This window comes from Gigantopelta aegis, chromosome 11 (genome assembly GCF_016097555.1).
Source record: "Gigantopelta aegis isolate Gae_Host chromosome 11, Gae_host_genome, whole genome shotgun sequence".
In the NCBI taxonomy this organism is placed as follows: domain Eukaryota; kingdom Metazoa; phylum Mollusca; class Gastropoda; order Neomphalida; family Peltospiridae; genus Gigantopelta; species Gigantopelta aegis.
In genome coordinates this window covers 4,276,036-4,291,814 of record NC_054709.1, presented here as the reverse complement: position 1 = coordinate 4,291,814, position 15,779 = coordinate 4,276,036, and the positions used below count along the sequence as shown (strand labels likewise).

Here is a 15,779-nt window from a genome sequence, read left to right as displayed (position 1 = left end):
ATTCGTGTAAACATCTAAGTATTCATCCATCCATCCATCCATGGAATTCGTGTAAACATCTAAGTATTCATCCATCCATCCATCCATCCATCCATCCACCCATCCATCCACCCACCCGTCCATCCATCCACCCATCCATCCCTTCATTCATCTATTCAGTCATTCATCCATCCATCCATCCATCCATCCATCCATCCATCCTATCCATCCATCCATCCATCCACCCATCCATCCATCCATCCATCCATCCACCCGTCCGTCCATCCATCCATCCATCCATCCATTCATCAATCCATCCACCTATTCATTCATTCATCCATCCATCAATCCATTCATCCACCTATTCATTCATTTATCCACCTATCCATTCATCCATCCATCCATCCATTCATCAATCCATCCACCTATTCATCCATCCATCCATCCATCCATCCACCTATTCATTCATTTATCCATCCATCCACCTATCCATTCATCCATCCATCCATCCATCCATAAATCCACCCATCCATCCATCCACCTATCCATTCATCCATCCATTCATCCATCCATCCATCTATCCATCTACCTATCTATTCATCCATCCATCCATCCATTCATCCTTTCAACCATCCAACCATTCATTCATCCATCCATTCATCCATTCATCCATCCATCCATTCATCCTTTCAACCATCCAACTATTCATTCATCCATCCATTCATCCATCCATCCATCTATCCATCCACCTATCTATTCATCCATCCATCCATCCATTCATCCTTTCAACCATCCAACTATTCATTCATCCATCCATTCATCCATCCATCCATCTATCCATCCACCTATCTATTCATCCATCCATCCATCCATCCATTCATCCTTTCAACCATCCAACTATTCATTCATCCATCCATCTATCCATCCACCTATATATCCATCCATCCATTCATCCTTTCAACCATCCAACTATCCATTCATCCATCCATCTATCCATCCACCTATCCATTCATTCATCCATCCATTCATCCTTTCAACCATCCAACTATTCATTCATCCATCCATTCATCCATCAACCTATCTTCTATTCATTCATCCATCCATTCATCCATCCATCTATCCATCCACCTATCTATTCATTCATTCATCTATCCATTCATCCATCTACTTGTACATCCACAAAATTTACTCTCTATTACATTGACCATATGTCTGACACTATATAACCTTAAATATAATGTGTTGAGTGCGTCGATAAATAAAACATGTCTTTCTTTCTCTATTACACTGAGCTATTCCTGTTTTCAATGTTGTGTCTGTTTGTTGACAGAGGAGCGAATTAAAGTGCGAATAACGAGGATAAAGAGTAGCAACATCGTCAAAGTGGAGGAAGAAATCCCCGACAAGGCCAGGAAACACCTGGAAGACACCGTGAAAAATGGGCTGGAGGAGGCTGGGCTGGATACTGGAGGTACAGATAATATTAGAGTATAGATTTTGTCTCCACCTGTCCATGGAGGCGGGACGTAGCCTAGTGGTAAAGTGCTCGCCTCAAAAATGGCCTGGAGCAGGCTGGGCTTGATACTAGAGGTACACATATCAGTCGCATACCAGACTAGGTTTCGTTTCTGTCTCTTCATAGAGGTGGAGTGTACCCAATGGTAAAGCACTCACTGAAAAGTGGGCTGGAGAAGGCTGGGGTACAGATAATATTAGAGTATAGACTTTGTCTCCATTTGTCCATGGGGGCAGGACGTAGTCCAGTGGTAAAGCATTCGCCTGAAAAGCGGGCTAGAACAGGTTGGGCTGGATACTGGAGGTACAGGTTGGTCTGGATACTGGAGGTACAGGTTGGGCTGGATACTGGAGGTACAGGTTGGGCTGGATACTGGAGGTACAGGTTGGGCTGGATACTGGAGGTACACATATTATTAGTCACATACCAGACTGCAGGTTTTGTCTCCATCTGTCCATGATGGGCAGGACGAATCCCAGTGGTAAAGCACTCAACCAGTGTACCACGACTATTGTCAAAGGTTGTGGTATGTGCAGTGCTGCCACTTTATATGTTTTAAAAAGTATTATACTTTTTTCTTGGAAATTCTTTTTTTATACTTTTTTAATACTTTTTTCACATAAAAATACTTTTTTATACTTTTTTCTGCAAAAAATAACTTGAGAAATCCAATTTCAAATTAGACCATCGCATGATTTGTGCTTTGCTACAATGCTAGTCTTTTTTTTCAGGAGTGGTTTGTTCTTTGTTGAGTGGAGTGTTTGTAGAGCTCTCTGATCCTGCTGCTCTCAGTGACCAAGTGACAGGGTACTGAAATATGCAGAACAGAGTGTTCAACAATCACAAATCCTCACAACACGGTACACACCATTCCTTGTGGTTGGTCATAAGCAGCAAACATTAGTAGGACAAAGGTAGCAAATGTCATATGGTCATCTATTGGGGTAAGTTGATGAAAAATTATACTTTTTGAATACTTTCTTTTTAGACCATTTTGATAATTCTTTTGAGGCAAGATTCCATACTTTTTTTTTGAAAATCCAGAGTGGCAGCACTGTATGTGCTATCCTGTCTATCCTGCTATCCTGATTATCCTGGCTATCCTAACTATCCTGTATATCCTGATTATCCCATCTATCCTGCTATCTTATCCTGTCTATCCTGCTATCCTGTCTATCCTGCTATCCTTGCTATCCTGTCTACCCTGCTATCCTGTCTGTGGGATGGTGCATATAAGAGATCCCTTGCTACTAAATTAATGGAAAAATTTAGCTGGTTTCCTCTCTAAGAGTATATGTCAAAATTACCAAATGTTTGACATCCAATAGCCGATGATTAGTAAGTGAATGTCCTCAAGTAGTGTTGTTAAACAAAAACAAATGTTAAACTTTGAACATTTTTGACAAGAGTTATGGCCCTTGAACTTAACAGATAGGAAAATTTGTTGTGATCAATGCAGCTTTTATTTTTAAATGGGTTTCACATTCCTGGTACTAACAGAAACACTCATGTTGAGATAGAAACACACATGTACAGGCAGACAGACAGACAGGCAGACAGACAGACAGACAGACAGATTGATGTTCTGGTACTAACAGAAACACAGACGTTCAGACAGAAACACATATGTACAGACAGACAGGCAGACAGACAGATTGATGTTCTGGTACTAACAGAAACACAGATGTTCTGGTACTAACAGAAACACAGATGTTCAGACAGAAACACATATGTACGGACAGACAGATTGATGTTCTGGTACTAACAGAAACGTGTACAGACAGAAACACGTATGTACAGACAGACAGATTGATTTTGTGGTACATGTAATCTGGAACCCAGCTGATGAGGTCATCATCTGTTTGGATTGGCTCTTGGCAAAAAATTCTTCAAATTCTCTCGACTCATTACGTCAACATTTGTGCCAATAACAACGACAATATGTCCAAATTCCACTCAAAAATTGACTCCACACGTCCTATTGTTCAGCAGATCAAAAGTCAACACCGCGGCATCAGAGTAAAACAGTTTTCTAACGCAAACCATCAACGCTTCACGTTAGCACAAGATAATGTTTTCTTAAAGTTTCAGAGGAGGGACGTAGCCTGATGCGAGGTCGATCTGGGATCGATCCCCGTCGGTGGACCCGTGCTATGTGCTATCCTGTGGGATGGTGTATATAAAAGTTCTCTTGCTATGATGTTTGACATTCTATAGCAGATGATTAATAAATCAGAAGTTCTCTAGTGGTGGTGTTAAACAAAACAAACCTTTAATAAGCGAGGGTTGAGGGCAACCGCAAGATCTACTTCAGACTGCAACAAGCTCTACTGAGGTGCATGAGTCATGGGATCAAATCCCCTTAGTGGACGCATTCCCTGAGTGCGTTTCTCCACATCACAACAAGGGCATCATGACTGGCATATCAAAGGCTGTGGTATGTGGTGTCCTGTCTGGGGAAAGTGCATATATACATGTAAAAGATACTTTGCTGCTAATAGAAAACTGTTGCAGACTGTGTCAGAATTACCAAATGTGTGACGTCAAAGACCGTGGTATGTGCTATCCTGTCTGTGGGATAGTGCATATAAAAGATCCCTTGCTACTAATTGAAACTTGTAGCGGGTTTCCTCCAAGACTTTATGCTAGAATAGGGGCGGAATTTAGCCCAGTCGGTTGAGTGCTCGCTTGAGGTGCTTTTGTTGCAGGATCGAACCACTTCGGTGGATCCATTCGGCTGCTTGAGTTTTTTCTTGTTCCAACCAGTGCACCACAACTGGACAAAGGCCGTGGTATGGTCTTTCCTGTCTGTGGGAAAGTGCATATAAAATATCCCTTGCTTCATTAAAACAAAAATGTAGCAGGTTTCCTCTGATGACTGTGTCAGAATTACCAAATGTTTGACATCCGATAGCTTAATCAATGTGCTCCAATGGGGTCGTTAAACAAAACAAACCAACATTATGTTAGAATTACAAATATTTGACATCCACTAGACAATGATTACTAAACCATTGTGATCACTGGTGTCTTTAAAGAAAACAATCCGTATTAAGTAATGGTAAACTGATCAACAGGACCCACACAGCTACGGTAGCTGGTAATGGGAAACACACCGCGATATACGGGCCGGTTTGAAATGCATACAGTATGACACAACTACAAGTCTCGAACAATGTGCCGGCAGAGCACGTGTGGGGGGAAATAGCAGCTAGATGAGTAAAGTAGACAGCAGAGTTTGATTAACAACACCTTGGCGTTTTATATTTGTCCTGTTGAATATATAACCATATTGCACATTAGTTTAAATTATTTTTAGAACAGGTGAAAAACAGATTGCCAAATCAAAATACTGAAGATATTAAATAACATTTCTCACACAAAAACCATTGGATTGGAAAGAAAGAAAGAAATGTTTTATTTAACGACGCACTCAACACATTTTATTTATGGTTATATGGCATCAGACATATGGTTAAGGACCACACAGATTCTAAGAGGAAACCCGCTGTCGCCACTACATGGGCTACTCTTCCGATTAGCAGCAAGGGATCTTTTATTTGCACTTTCCACAGGCAGGATAGCACAAACCATGGCCTTTGTTGAACCAGTTATGGATCACTGGTCGGTGCAAGTGGTTTACACCTACCCATTGAGCCTTGCGGAGCACTCACTCAGGGTTTGGAGTCGGTATCTGGATTAAAAATCCCATGCCTCGACTGGGATCCGAACCCAGTACCTACCAGCCTGTAGACCGATGGCCTGCCACGACGCCACCGAGGCCGGTTCCATTGGATTGGATTTCCCAATAGATATGTACATGTACTTATGAAGAGATATTTAGACTAAGACAAAAATGCATTGTACTTTAAAAGGGGCGGGATTCAGCTCAGTCAGTTGAGTACTTGCTTGAGGTGCTTGCGTCACAGGATCGAACCACCGCGGTGGATCCATTCAACTGATTGGTTTTTATCATTCCAACCAAGTGCACCATAATTAATCAAAGGCCATGGTATGTGCTTTCCTGTATGTGGGGAAAGTGCATATATAAACGATCCCTTGCTGCATTAGGAAAAATACAGTGGGTTTCCTCTAATGACTACGAGTCAGAAATTTTACCAAATGTTTGACATCCAACAGCCGATGGTTAATTAATCAATGTACTCTAATGGTGTCGTTAAACAAAACAAACTTTACTTTGTATTTTAAAATTATGCATTTGATTTTGTATTGAAAATGTCCTGTTACTTTTACTGACAAATGATGCATCATTTAAATTGCATGTGTCTGATTTCACTTTGAAAGTCACATATTTTCTTTTATTTTAGCACATTTACCAAATAGCTAACTCGTGTTGAAATATGGGCATGGTAAATTGGTGAACCATCCAAGACCCTATATTCATGTCCTGATAATTTGCTAATTATTTTTCTGGGTAATTAAAAAAACATATTCATGATTTGTGGGGAAATGTATATAAAAAGCCCAGCTAGTGCCCCATGGGTGGTATATCAAAGGTTATGGTACAGGTATGTGCTGCCTTGTCTGTCAGAAAATGCAAAAAAAATGTAGTGGGTCCAAAGTTGCCAAATGTTTGACATCCAATTGTCAGTGATTCATTCTAGTAGTTTCGTTAAACAAAACAAACTTTAAGTTTAAAAAACACAGCAAAAAACCCTCCATTAACTGAAGACTAAATGTCAAAATTACCAAGTGTTTGACCTTCAATAGCTGATGATTAATTAATCAGCTCTAGTGGTATCATTAAACAAAACAAACTTTAAGTTTAAAACCCCCCACAAAAAACCAACTTTAAGTTTAAAACCCCCCACAAAAAACCAACTTTAACCGAGGAATACATGTCAGAATTTCTTTGACCCCCAATAGCCGATGATTAATTAATCAGTGTGCTCTAGTGTTATCGTTAAACAAAACACACACACAAAACCCCAACATTAACTGCTGACTAAATGTCAAAATGACCAAATGTTTGACCTCCAATAGCTGATGATTAATTAATCAGTGTGCTCTAGTGTTATCGTTAAACAAAACACACACACAAAACCCCAACATTAACTGCTGACTAAATGTCAAAATTACCAAATGTTTGACCTCCAATAGCTGATGATTAATTAATCAATGTACTCTAGTGGTATCAGTAAACAAAACAAGCTTTAAGTTTAAAAAATAAGCCACACAAAACCCTCATTAACCTGAGAGTACATGTCAGAATTATCAAATGTTTGAAACCCCCCCCCCCCCCCCCCCCCCCAATAGCTGATGATTAGTTAATCAATGTACTCTAGTGGTATCAGTAAACAAAAAAAACAAAACATAATCTGGTTTCCAGCTGGCTGCCGGTAATTCCTGTACTTTAAGAGGTGGGACGTAGCCCAGTGGTAGAGCGCTCGCTCAATGCGCGGTCGGTCTGGGATCGATCCCTGTCGGTGGGCCCATTGGGCTATTTCTCTTTCCAGCCAGTGCACCACGACTGTTATATCAAAGACCGTTTGTATGTACTACCCTGTCTGTGGGATGGTGCATATAAAAGATCCCTTGCTGCTAATCGAAAAGAGTAGCCCATGAAGTGGCGACAATGGGTTTCCTCTCTCAATACATGTGTGGTCCTTAACCATATATCTGATGCCATATAACTGTAAATACAATGTGTTGAGTGTGTCGTTAAATAAAACATTTCCTTCCTTCCGAGTGGTGTCATTAAACAAACCAAACTTTTAAGTTTAAAAACCCCACACAAAACTCCCATTAACCTAAGAGTACATGTATAAAATAGCTGATGATTAATTAATCAATGTACTCTAGTGGTGTCGATAAACAAAAAACCCCACCCATAATCTGGTTTTCAGCTGGCTACCAGTAATTCCTGTACTTTAAGATTACATGTGCATGAACAAGTACTGCTTGTTCAATAAGTGGAGTGGAATTAGGTCAGTATCAGGTAATGGCCATCCTGCTCTGATACACACTAATGTGGAGATAGCAAACACGTGGTCATTGCTTGCTTCGACATGTGTGCTGGCACGTAGGTAACACACAGGATCATTAAATGGTATTTAACTTCCTTATTTCTTGTGGTAGGCTACATTACACTGGCATACACGTACAGTGTGGGTGGGTGGGTGTTATGTATGTTTTATACACACATGTGTTTGTGTATGTGTACATACATTTGACCTTTGTACATGTAAATAATATGCATGCATGTTTGTTTGCATGCATGTGCATGCATGCATTTGAGTGCCTGTATTTTTGTGTGTGGTGTGTGTGTGCATGCTTGTGAGTGTGTGTCTGTCTGTGTGTGTGTGTGTGTCTGTCTGTGTGTCTATCTGTGGTGTGTGTCTGTGTGGTGTGTGTATGTGTGTGTGTGAGTCTGTGTGTGGTGTTTGTGGTTTGTATGGTGTCTGTGTGTTTGTGATTTGTCTGTCTGTCTGTCTGTCTGTCTGTCTGTCTGTCACTCAAGTTTAAACTTAAGTTTCTGAAACTGACTTATCTCAGTAAAAAACGTAAATTGGTAATACAATAGCACCAAAGCACAAACATGCTACGGTTAAATCAGTTCACCTAAAATAGTAAAAATCAATGGAATGTTAAGCTGCAATTAGAGACCGGCCTCAGTAGCGTTGTGGCAGGCCATCGGTCTACAAGCTGGTAGGTACTGGGTTCGGATCCCAGTCGAGGCATGGGATTTTTAATCCAGATACTGACTCCAAACCCTGAGTGAGTGCTCCGCAAGGCTCAATTGGTAGGTGTAAACCACTTGCACCGACCAGTGATCCATAACTGGTTCAACAAAGGCTATGGTTTGTGCTATCCTGTCTGTGGGAAGCACAAATAAAAGATCCCTTGCTGCCTGTCGTAAAAAGAGTAGCCTATGTGGCGACAGCGGGTTTCCTCTAAAACACAGTGTCAGAATGACCATATGTTTGACATCCAATAGCCGATGATAAGATAAAAAATCAATGTGCTCCAGTGGCGTCGTTAAATAAAACAAACTTTACCTTTACTGCAGTTAGATTAAAATAACTTGAGATGCATCCTGAATATGTACAACTCTTTTACAAGCTCTGAACATTACTGCACTAAAAAGACCTTGGTGTGCTCAGAACGGACAAAAACCCTGTTGTGCTCAAATTGGTTCAGATCTATAAAGCCTTGAAGACAAGGATGTGTATTAAATATGCATTTAGATCACTAGAGCTGGGCAGTATACTGTATATACCGTTTGGTATCAGTATCATGTCAATACCTTTTTACTGTACTGAGCAAATCTCAGAATACCGAAATTTCGGTATTCAAAAACGTTATCCATCATTTAGTAAAGCACTAACAATGAATATATATCTGATGAACACAGAATAGCTGAGAAGAAGAGAGAAACGAGGGCCTTGTGTATGGAAGTTAATCTTATTTAGATGATATTAGTGGGTGAGACTTAACTCAGGCATGCATTTAAAGCCGAGAATACAGAAAATACCACTCGATATCGGTATTGTATCAATACCGAATACCGTACCGATACCGAGGTAAATCACCCCAAAAATACGGATACTGATACCAAACCTGAAATTTCAGTACCGCCCAGGGCCCCGTTCCACGAAGCGGTCTTAGTGCTACGATCACCTTAAGTTCATAAAGTAGTTATGCACTTAAGGTGATCTTAGGGCAAAGATAGCTTCGTGGAACAGGGCCCAGCTCTATAGATTGCAGTTTGGGTTTATAATCTGCAGGCAATGATATGTTTTGGGCCTCCTCACGTGAGAGCCAGTGGCCCCTCACCAAGATTCCTGAGGCTGCTGTATACAACACCTGTAATTGCCCACAGGAACCGGCAAAGCCATGGAGATTGCTGTACATACTATAATTCTCTGCAGCACTTTCTTGTCCGTGGAATACATTGTTTATATTATACATATTGAATTTATTTTTCACTGGCATAATTAAGCTGTTTTGTTTTTGTTTAGATTTGAACATTTTCTTAATTATATTGCCTGAAATATTTTTGGAGATATAGGCACATTAATAAAGTTTTCTATTCCTAATTATACACTGGCGTAGGAAACAGGGGGGCAAGAGGGGCGTATGCCCCCCACTTTTCAGATATTTTGCTTTATATTTGCTTTATAATAGTGTCAAATTGTGTAAATATAAAAGTGTGACCCCCACTTTTTGGCACCTTCCTACGCCACTGCTATAACAGTTGATTATACAATACGTGAGTGAGATTTCTTTGTGTTTGCAGGTGGTAAAATTCAAGTGAAGATAATAACCACTGGCTACTACAACACTGACGATGACTCCATACACATACTGTCTGATGAAGAAAGTGCCTCGTTTCAACACTTGATAGTGGCAGTGCTGGTATGTCATATATACTGTATAACACACACACACGATGACACCATACACATACTGTCTGATGAAGAAAGTGCCTCGTTTCAACACTTGATAGTGGCAGTGCTGGTATGTCATGTATACTGTATAACACACACACACGATGACTCCATACACATACTGTCTGATGAAGAAAGTGCCTCGTTTCAACACTTGATAGTGGCAGTGCTGGTATGACATGTATACTGTAAATAACACACACACACACGATGACACCATACACATACTGTCTGATGAAGAAAGTGCCTCGTTTCAACACTTGATAGTGGCAGTGCTGGTATGACATGTATACTGTAAATAACACACACACACGATGACACCATACACATACTGTCTGATGAAGAAAGTGCCTCGTTTCAACACTTGATAGTGGCAGTGCTGGTATGACATGTATACTGTAAATAACACACACACACACGATGACACCATACACATACTGTCTGATGAAGAAAGTGCCTCGTTTCAACACTTGATAGTGGCAGTGCTGGTATGACATGTATACTGTAAATAACACACACACACACGATGACACCATACACATACTGTCTGATGAAGAAAGTGACATTACAACACTTGATAGTGGCAGTGCTGGTATGACATGTATACTGTAAATAACACACACACACACACGATGACACCATACACATACTGTCTGATGAAGAAAGTGACATATTACAACACTTGATAGTGGCAGTGCTGGTATGACATGTATACTGTAAATAACACACACACACACACACACACCCTGATGAAGAAAGTGACATATTACAACACTTGATACACACACACGATGACACCATACACATACTGTCTAATGAAGAAAGTGACATATTACAACACTTGATAGTGGCAGTGCTGGTATGACATGTATACTGTAAATAACACACACACACACACACACACACGATGACACCATACACATACTGTCTAATGAAGAAAGTGACATATTACAACACTTGATAGTGGCAGTGCTGGTATGACATGTATACTGTAAATAACACACACACACACAATGACACCATACACATACTGTCTGATGAAGAAAGTGACATATTACAACACTTGATAGTGGCAGTGCTGGTATGACATGTATACTGTAAATAACACACACACACACACACACACGATGACACCATACACATACTCTCTAATGAAGAAAGTGACATATTACAACACTTGATAGTGGCAGTGCTGGTATGACATGTATACTGTAAATAACACACACACACACACAATGACACCATACACATACTGTCTGATGAAGAAAGTGACATATTACAACACTTGATAGTGGCAGTGCTGGTATGACATGTATACTGTAAATAACACACACACACACACAATGACACCATACACATACTGTCTGATGAAGAAAGTGACACCTCTTAGTGGCAGGGGAGTGGGATGTAGCCCAGTGGTAAAGCGCTCGCTTGATGCACGGTCATTTTGCGATCGATACCCATCAGCGGGCCCTTTGGGCTATTTCTCGTTCCAGCCAGTGCACCACGACTGGTATATCAAAGGCCATGGTATGTACTATCCTGTCTGTGGGATGGTGCATATAAAAGATCTCTTGCTACCAATGAAAAAATGTAGTGGGTTTCCTCTCTAAGACTACAGGTCAGAATTATCAAATGTTCAACAGCCAATAGCCGATGTGCTCTAGTGGTGTCGTTAAACCAAACTTCTTCAATCCATGTGTGTTTTAGAAATGTGCTCTAGTGGAGTTGCTAACCAGAACAAACTACTGTTGGTGCAACATGTCACGTTTCATGTCCTACAGCTACTTGTTTATTATCGTTCCAATTTGGTATGACCACAGATTCTGTAGGTCACCTCTAAGGTCAGGCAGTCAAGTTGTTGACCAGCATAGATCTACCGTATATGAAGAACATATGCTGGTTAATAATACCGGAATTTAAAGTACAAATGTAGCACTTCATAGTGTTACATCGTTTTCTACATCAGCTGATTTTTGGATGAGCTTCTTTACCTGAATGTATTGCGAAATATATTTTTGTATTAAACTTCACTTTGTAACAGATGACATGGTAAATCTCGGTTAATTTTGGCTACTGCAGTGCGTTCAGGAGACCGAGCGCTTGCAAACTGTATGACTGGTACCATGGTCTTCTATTGTATCGGTAGTGGTACGGCACTCGCTTGATGCGCCGTCGGTCTAGGATCGATCCCCATCGGTGGGCCCATTGGGCTATTTCTCGTTCCAGCCAGTGCACCACGACTGGTATATCAAAGGCCATGGTATGTACTACCCTGTCTGTGGGATGGTGCATATAAAAGATCCTTTGCTGCTAATCGGAAAGGGTAGCCCATGAGGTGGCGACAGCGGGTTTCCTCTCTCCATATCTGTGTGGTCCATAACCATATATCTGACGCCATATAACCGTAAATAAAATGTGTTGAATGTGCCGTTAAATAAAACATTTCCTTCCTTCTATTGTATCGGCGATTTAGCTCAGTTGGTCAAGTGCTCCCTTGAGGTGCTTGCATTGCTGGATCGAACCACCTCAATGGATCAATTCAACTGACTTGATTTTTTTTGTCCTTCCAACCAGTGCACCACAACTAGTCAAAGGTCATTTTATGTGCTTTTCTGTCTGTCGGAATGTGCTTATAAAAAATTCCTTGCTGCATTAGGAAAAATATAGCAGGTTTCCTCTGTCATTCATTATCCAATGTTTGACATCAAATAGCCTATTGATGATTCATTAATCAGTGTGCTCTAGTCATGTCGTTAAAACAAAACAAACTTTACTTTTCATGTTCTACAGGTAAAGTTTGGTTTGTTTAATGACACCACTAGAGCACATTGATTTATAAATCATCAGCTGTTGGGTGTTTTTGATGTATAGTATAGGAAACCAGCTACATTTTTACATTAGTAGCAAGTGATCTTTTTTATGCACCATCCCACAGACAAAATAGCACATACCACAGCCTTTGGTATACCAGTCATAGTGCACTGGCTGGAACTAGAAATAGCCCAATGGGCCCACCGATGGGGATCGATCCCAGATCAACTGCACATCACACAAACACTTTACCACTGGGCTACGTCCCTCCCCTGACTGGTACCATTACAAATGTATCTTCTATCATATCACATTCATCTAATGTTGAGCACAAAAACCAGTCTCATGAGAAATGACAATCGCTTGACTGCTAGAATGGGACAGAGAAGAAACTTGCTGTTGTTGCCACATTAAACTCTGGTTGGAACAGTTGTGTGGATGGGGGTGTATCAGAACTTTAAAAATATATATATATATTTCAATTAATCAAATTTGTCGAGCATCGCTTGCTTCTTTCTTTTGACTGAAGGAAATGTTTTATTTATAACAAGTGACCGAGTTATATGGCATCAGACATATGGTTAAGAACCAGACAGATATTGAGAGAGGAAACCCGCTGTCGCCACTTCATGGTCTACTCTTTTTCGATTAACAGCAATGTATTTTTTATATGCACCATCCCACAGACAGGATAGCACATACCGCGGCCTTTGATATACCAGTCATGGTACACTGGCTGGAACGAGAAATAGCCCGATAGGCCCACCGACGGGGATCGATCCCAGACCAACTGTACATCAAATGAGCACTTTACCCACTCTTTTTTGACAGACTAATCAAGTATACGGTTCAGGACCGAGCACAGCCAAATACAATATATAGAACTACATCTACTTGAGTGGTCCATGTGTGTTTTATAAGGGCAGAACATAGCCCAGTGGTAAAGAGCTCGCTTGATGCGCGGTCCATCTGGGATCAATCCCCGTCGGTGGACCCATTGGGCTATTTCTCGCTCCGGCCAGTGCACCATGACTGGTATATCAAAGGCCGTGGTAAGCCTTATTCTGTCTGTGGGATGGTGCATATAAAAGATCCCTTGCTGCTAATCGAAAAGAGTAGCCCATTAAGTGGCGACAACAGGTATACTCTCTCAATATCTCTGTGATGTTAAACCATATGTCCGATGCCATATAACTAAATAAAATGTGTTGAGTGCATCATTAAATAAAACATTTCCTTGCTCCTTCCTAATGAATAATGATTCATGTGTGTTTTAATCAATAATAAATATTTTTATTTTTACACTTTTCACAGTGTATTTTTATCAGTTTAATGGTAAAATTTCAATTATTTAATATAAAAAAGAATTAAAAATTATTCAACATAACTGTTCCCATTTGAAAAAAGAAAAAAAGAAGAAAAAAAGGGTTTCCATTGGTAGCGATTCTTTGAGATGCTATTCTCTTAGAAACTAACCTACATTCTTTGAGTATTATCAAGCCCAGATGGTGCTCCACTTTTTCACCTGTTGTCAGTCAACACCTTTGTCTGTCGGGTCAAGGCCACATCTGTTTTTTCCTTTATACCTGAAATATATTAAACTCTGTGGAAGACACACTGACATTGTAGAATTAAATCAGAAATTCTGTAATTTTTAAACTGCAACAGGCACCTGAATATCTGTTGGCATTCCTTTAACTGGAAAAGGTCATGCATTTTTCAAATTGTTGAATTGGTAATTGGGAAGGATGTATAAAATTCTTGCGTTCAATCCAGTTTGTTAGGTTATCGGTACTTTTTGTTTTTAATGGTTTTAATGTCTTGACAGGTTTTTTTCTTCAAAATGTAATATTAATTTTAAATAATAATATAAAATTATTTTGTTTTGGGGTCATTAACAAAATAATTTCCTCAAGCTTAAATGTACAAAATATACCTTTTTTTCTAACACCACACACACATACACACTAAAATATACATCCAAAATGGTTATTTTTTGCAGTGGCTATTTTTATCCACTATAGTTTTTCATTTTAAATATGTATGCTTGTGGTAACCGGCCACATGCACGCACACACACATGCATGCACACAATTATACACACACACACACACTCTGTCTATGTCACTCTCTCTCTCTCTCTCTCTCTCTCTCTCTCTCTCTCTCTCTCTCTCTCTCTCTCTCTCTCTCTCTCTCTCTCTCTCTCTCTCTCTCTCTCTCTCTCTCTCTCTCTCTCTCTCCCTCCTCTCCTCTCCTCTCTCTCCCCTCTCCCTCCCTCCCCTCCCTCCCTCCCTCTCCTCTCTCTCCTCTCTCTCTCTCTCTCTCTCTCTCTCTCTCTCTCCCCTCCCCTCCCCTCCCTCCCCCCTCTATATCTCCCCCTCCAGCATGAACATGTTAATAACTGAATAACCCTGTACTGATTTTAAAAGTTATGATGTCAAATATATTCCTGTATTTGATCATAATGGAATTCTGTATTTTTTACAGGGAGGGTCAAATGAGGCTGCAAAGGAAGAAGAACGACAGAAGACGTTGGAAGACAACTACAGCAAAGTGTGGGGCAAGAAATCGGAGAGCAGTCAAGACTCGACGTCAAATGATGACGAATCAAAACTAGTCGATGAGAATTAGTTCAGTCACAGAAATCCAATCAAAAATACACCTACATGTAGCTTTAAACAAATAGTTAATACTATTGCTTACTTTTTAAACAAATAGTTAATACTATTGCTTACTTTTTAAACAAATAGTTAATACTATTGCTTACTTTTTAAACAAATAGTTAATACTATTGCTTTCTTTTTAAACAGAAAAAACTAAAATCGTATCCAGAAAATATATACTGATGGAAAGAAAAATAGCGACCGTGGAACTATACTGACATCCTCCCGACGTCAAAAGAAACTGTTCCAATATTCCGAGAGACTACAGAAGAAAAACCAAAATATGTTGCATGTTTAAAACATATATAATTAATACAAGTGGTGTTTTGGCATGTTGGGAACAAAATTGCATTCCATAAAAGAAGAAAGATATTTAACCACTGTTTTGTTTCCATT

At 40.0% G+C, this 15,779-nt stretch overlaps 1 protein-coding gene across 1 annotated transcript in view; it reads left to right on the top strand.

Annotated features, from left to right (window-relative positions):
* The window catches only part of LOC121385321 (protein OS-9-like), a 65,323-nt gene extending 49,826 nt beyond the window's left edge, over positions 1-15,497 (top strand). Inside the window, exons 15-17 of the mRNA XM_041515954.1 lie at positions 1,310-1,450; positions 9,756-9,874; positions 15,208-15,497. Coding sequence (XP_041371888.1) covers positions 1,310-1,450; positions 9,756-9,874; positions 15,208-15,351 — 404 coding nt within the window. The 3' untranslated portion in view covers positions 15,352-15,497. The remainder of the gene's footprint in view (positions 1-1,309; positions 1,451-9,755; positions 9,875-15,207) is intronic.
* The last annotated feature ends 282 nt before the right edge of the window (positions 15,498-15,779 follow it).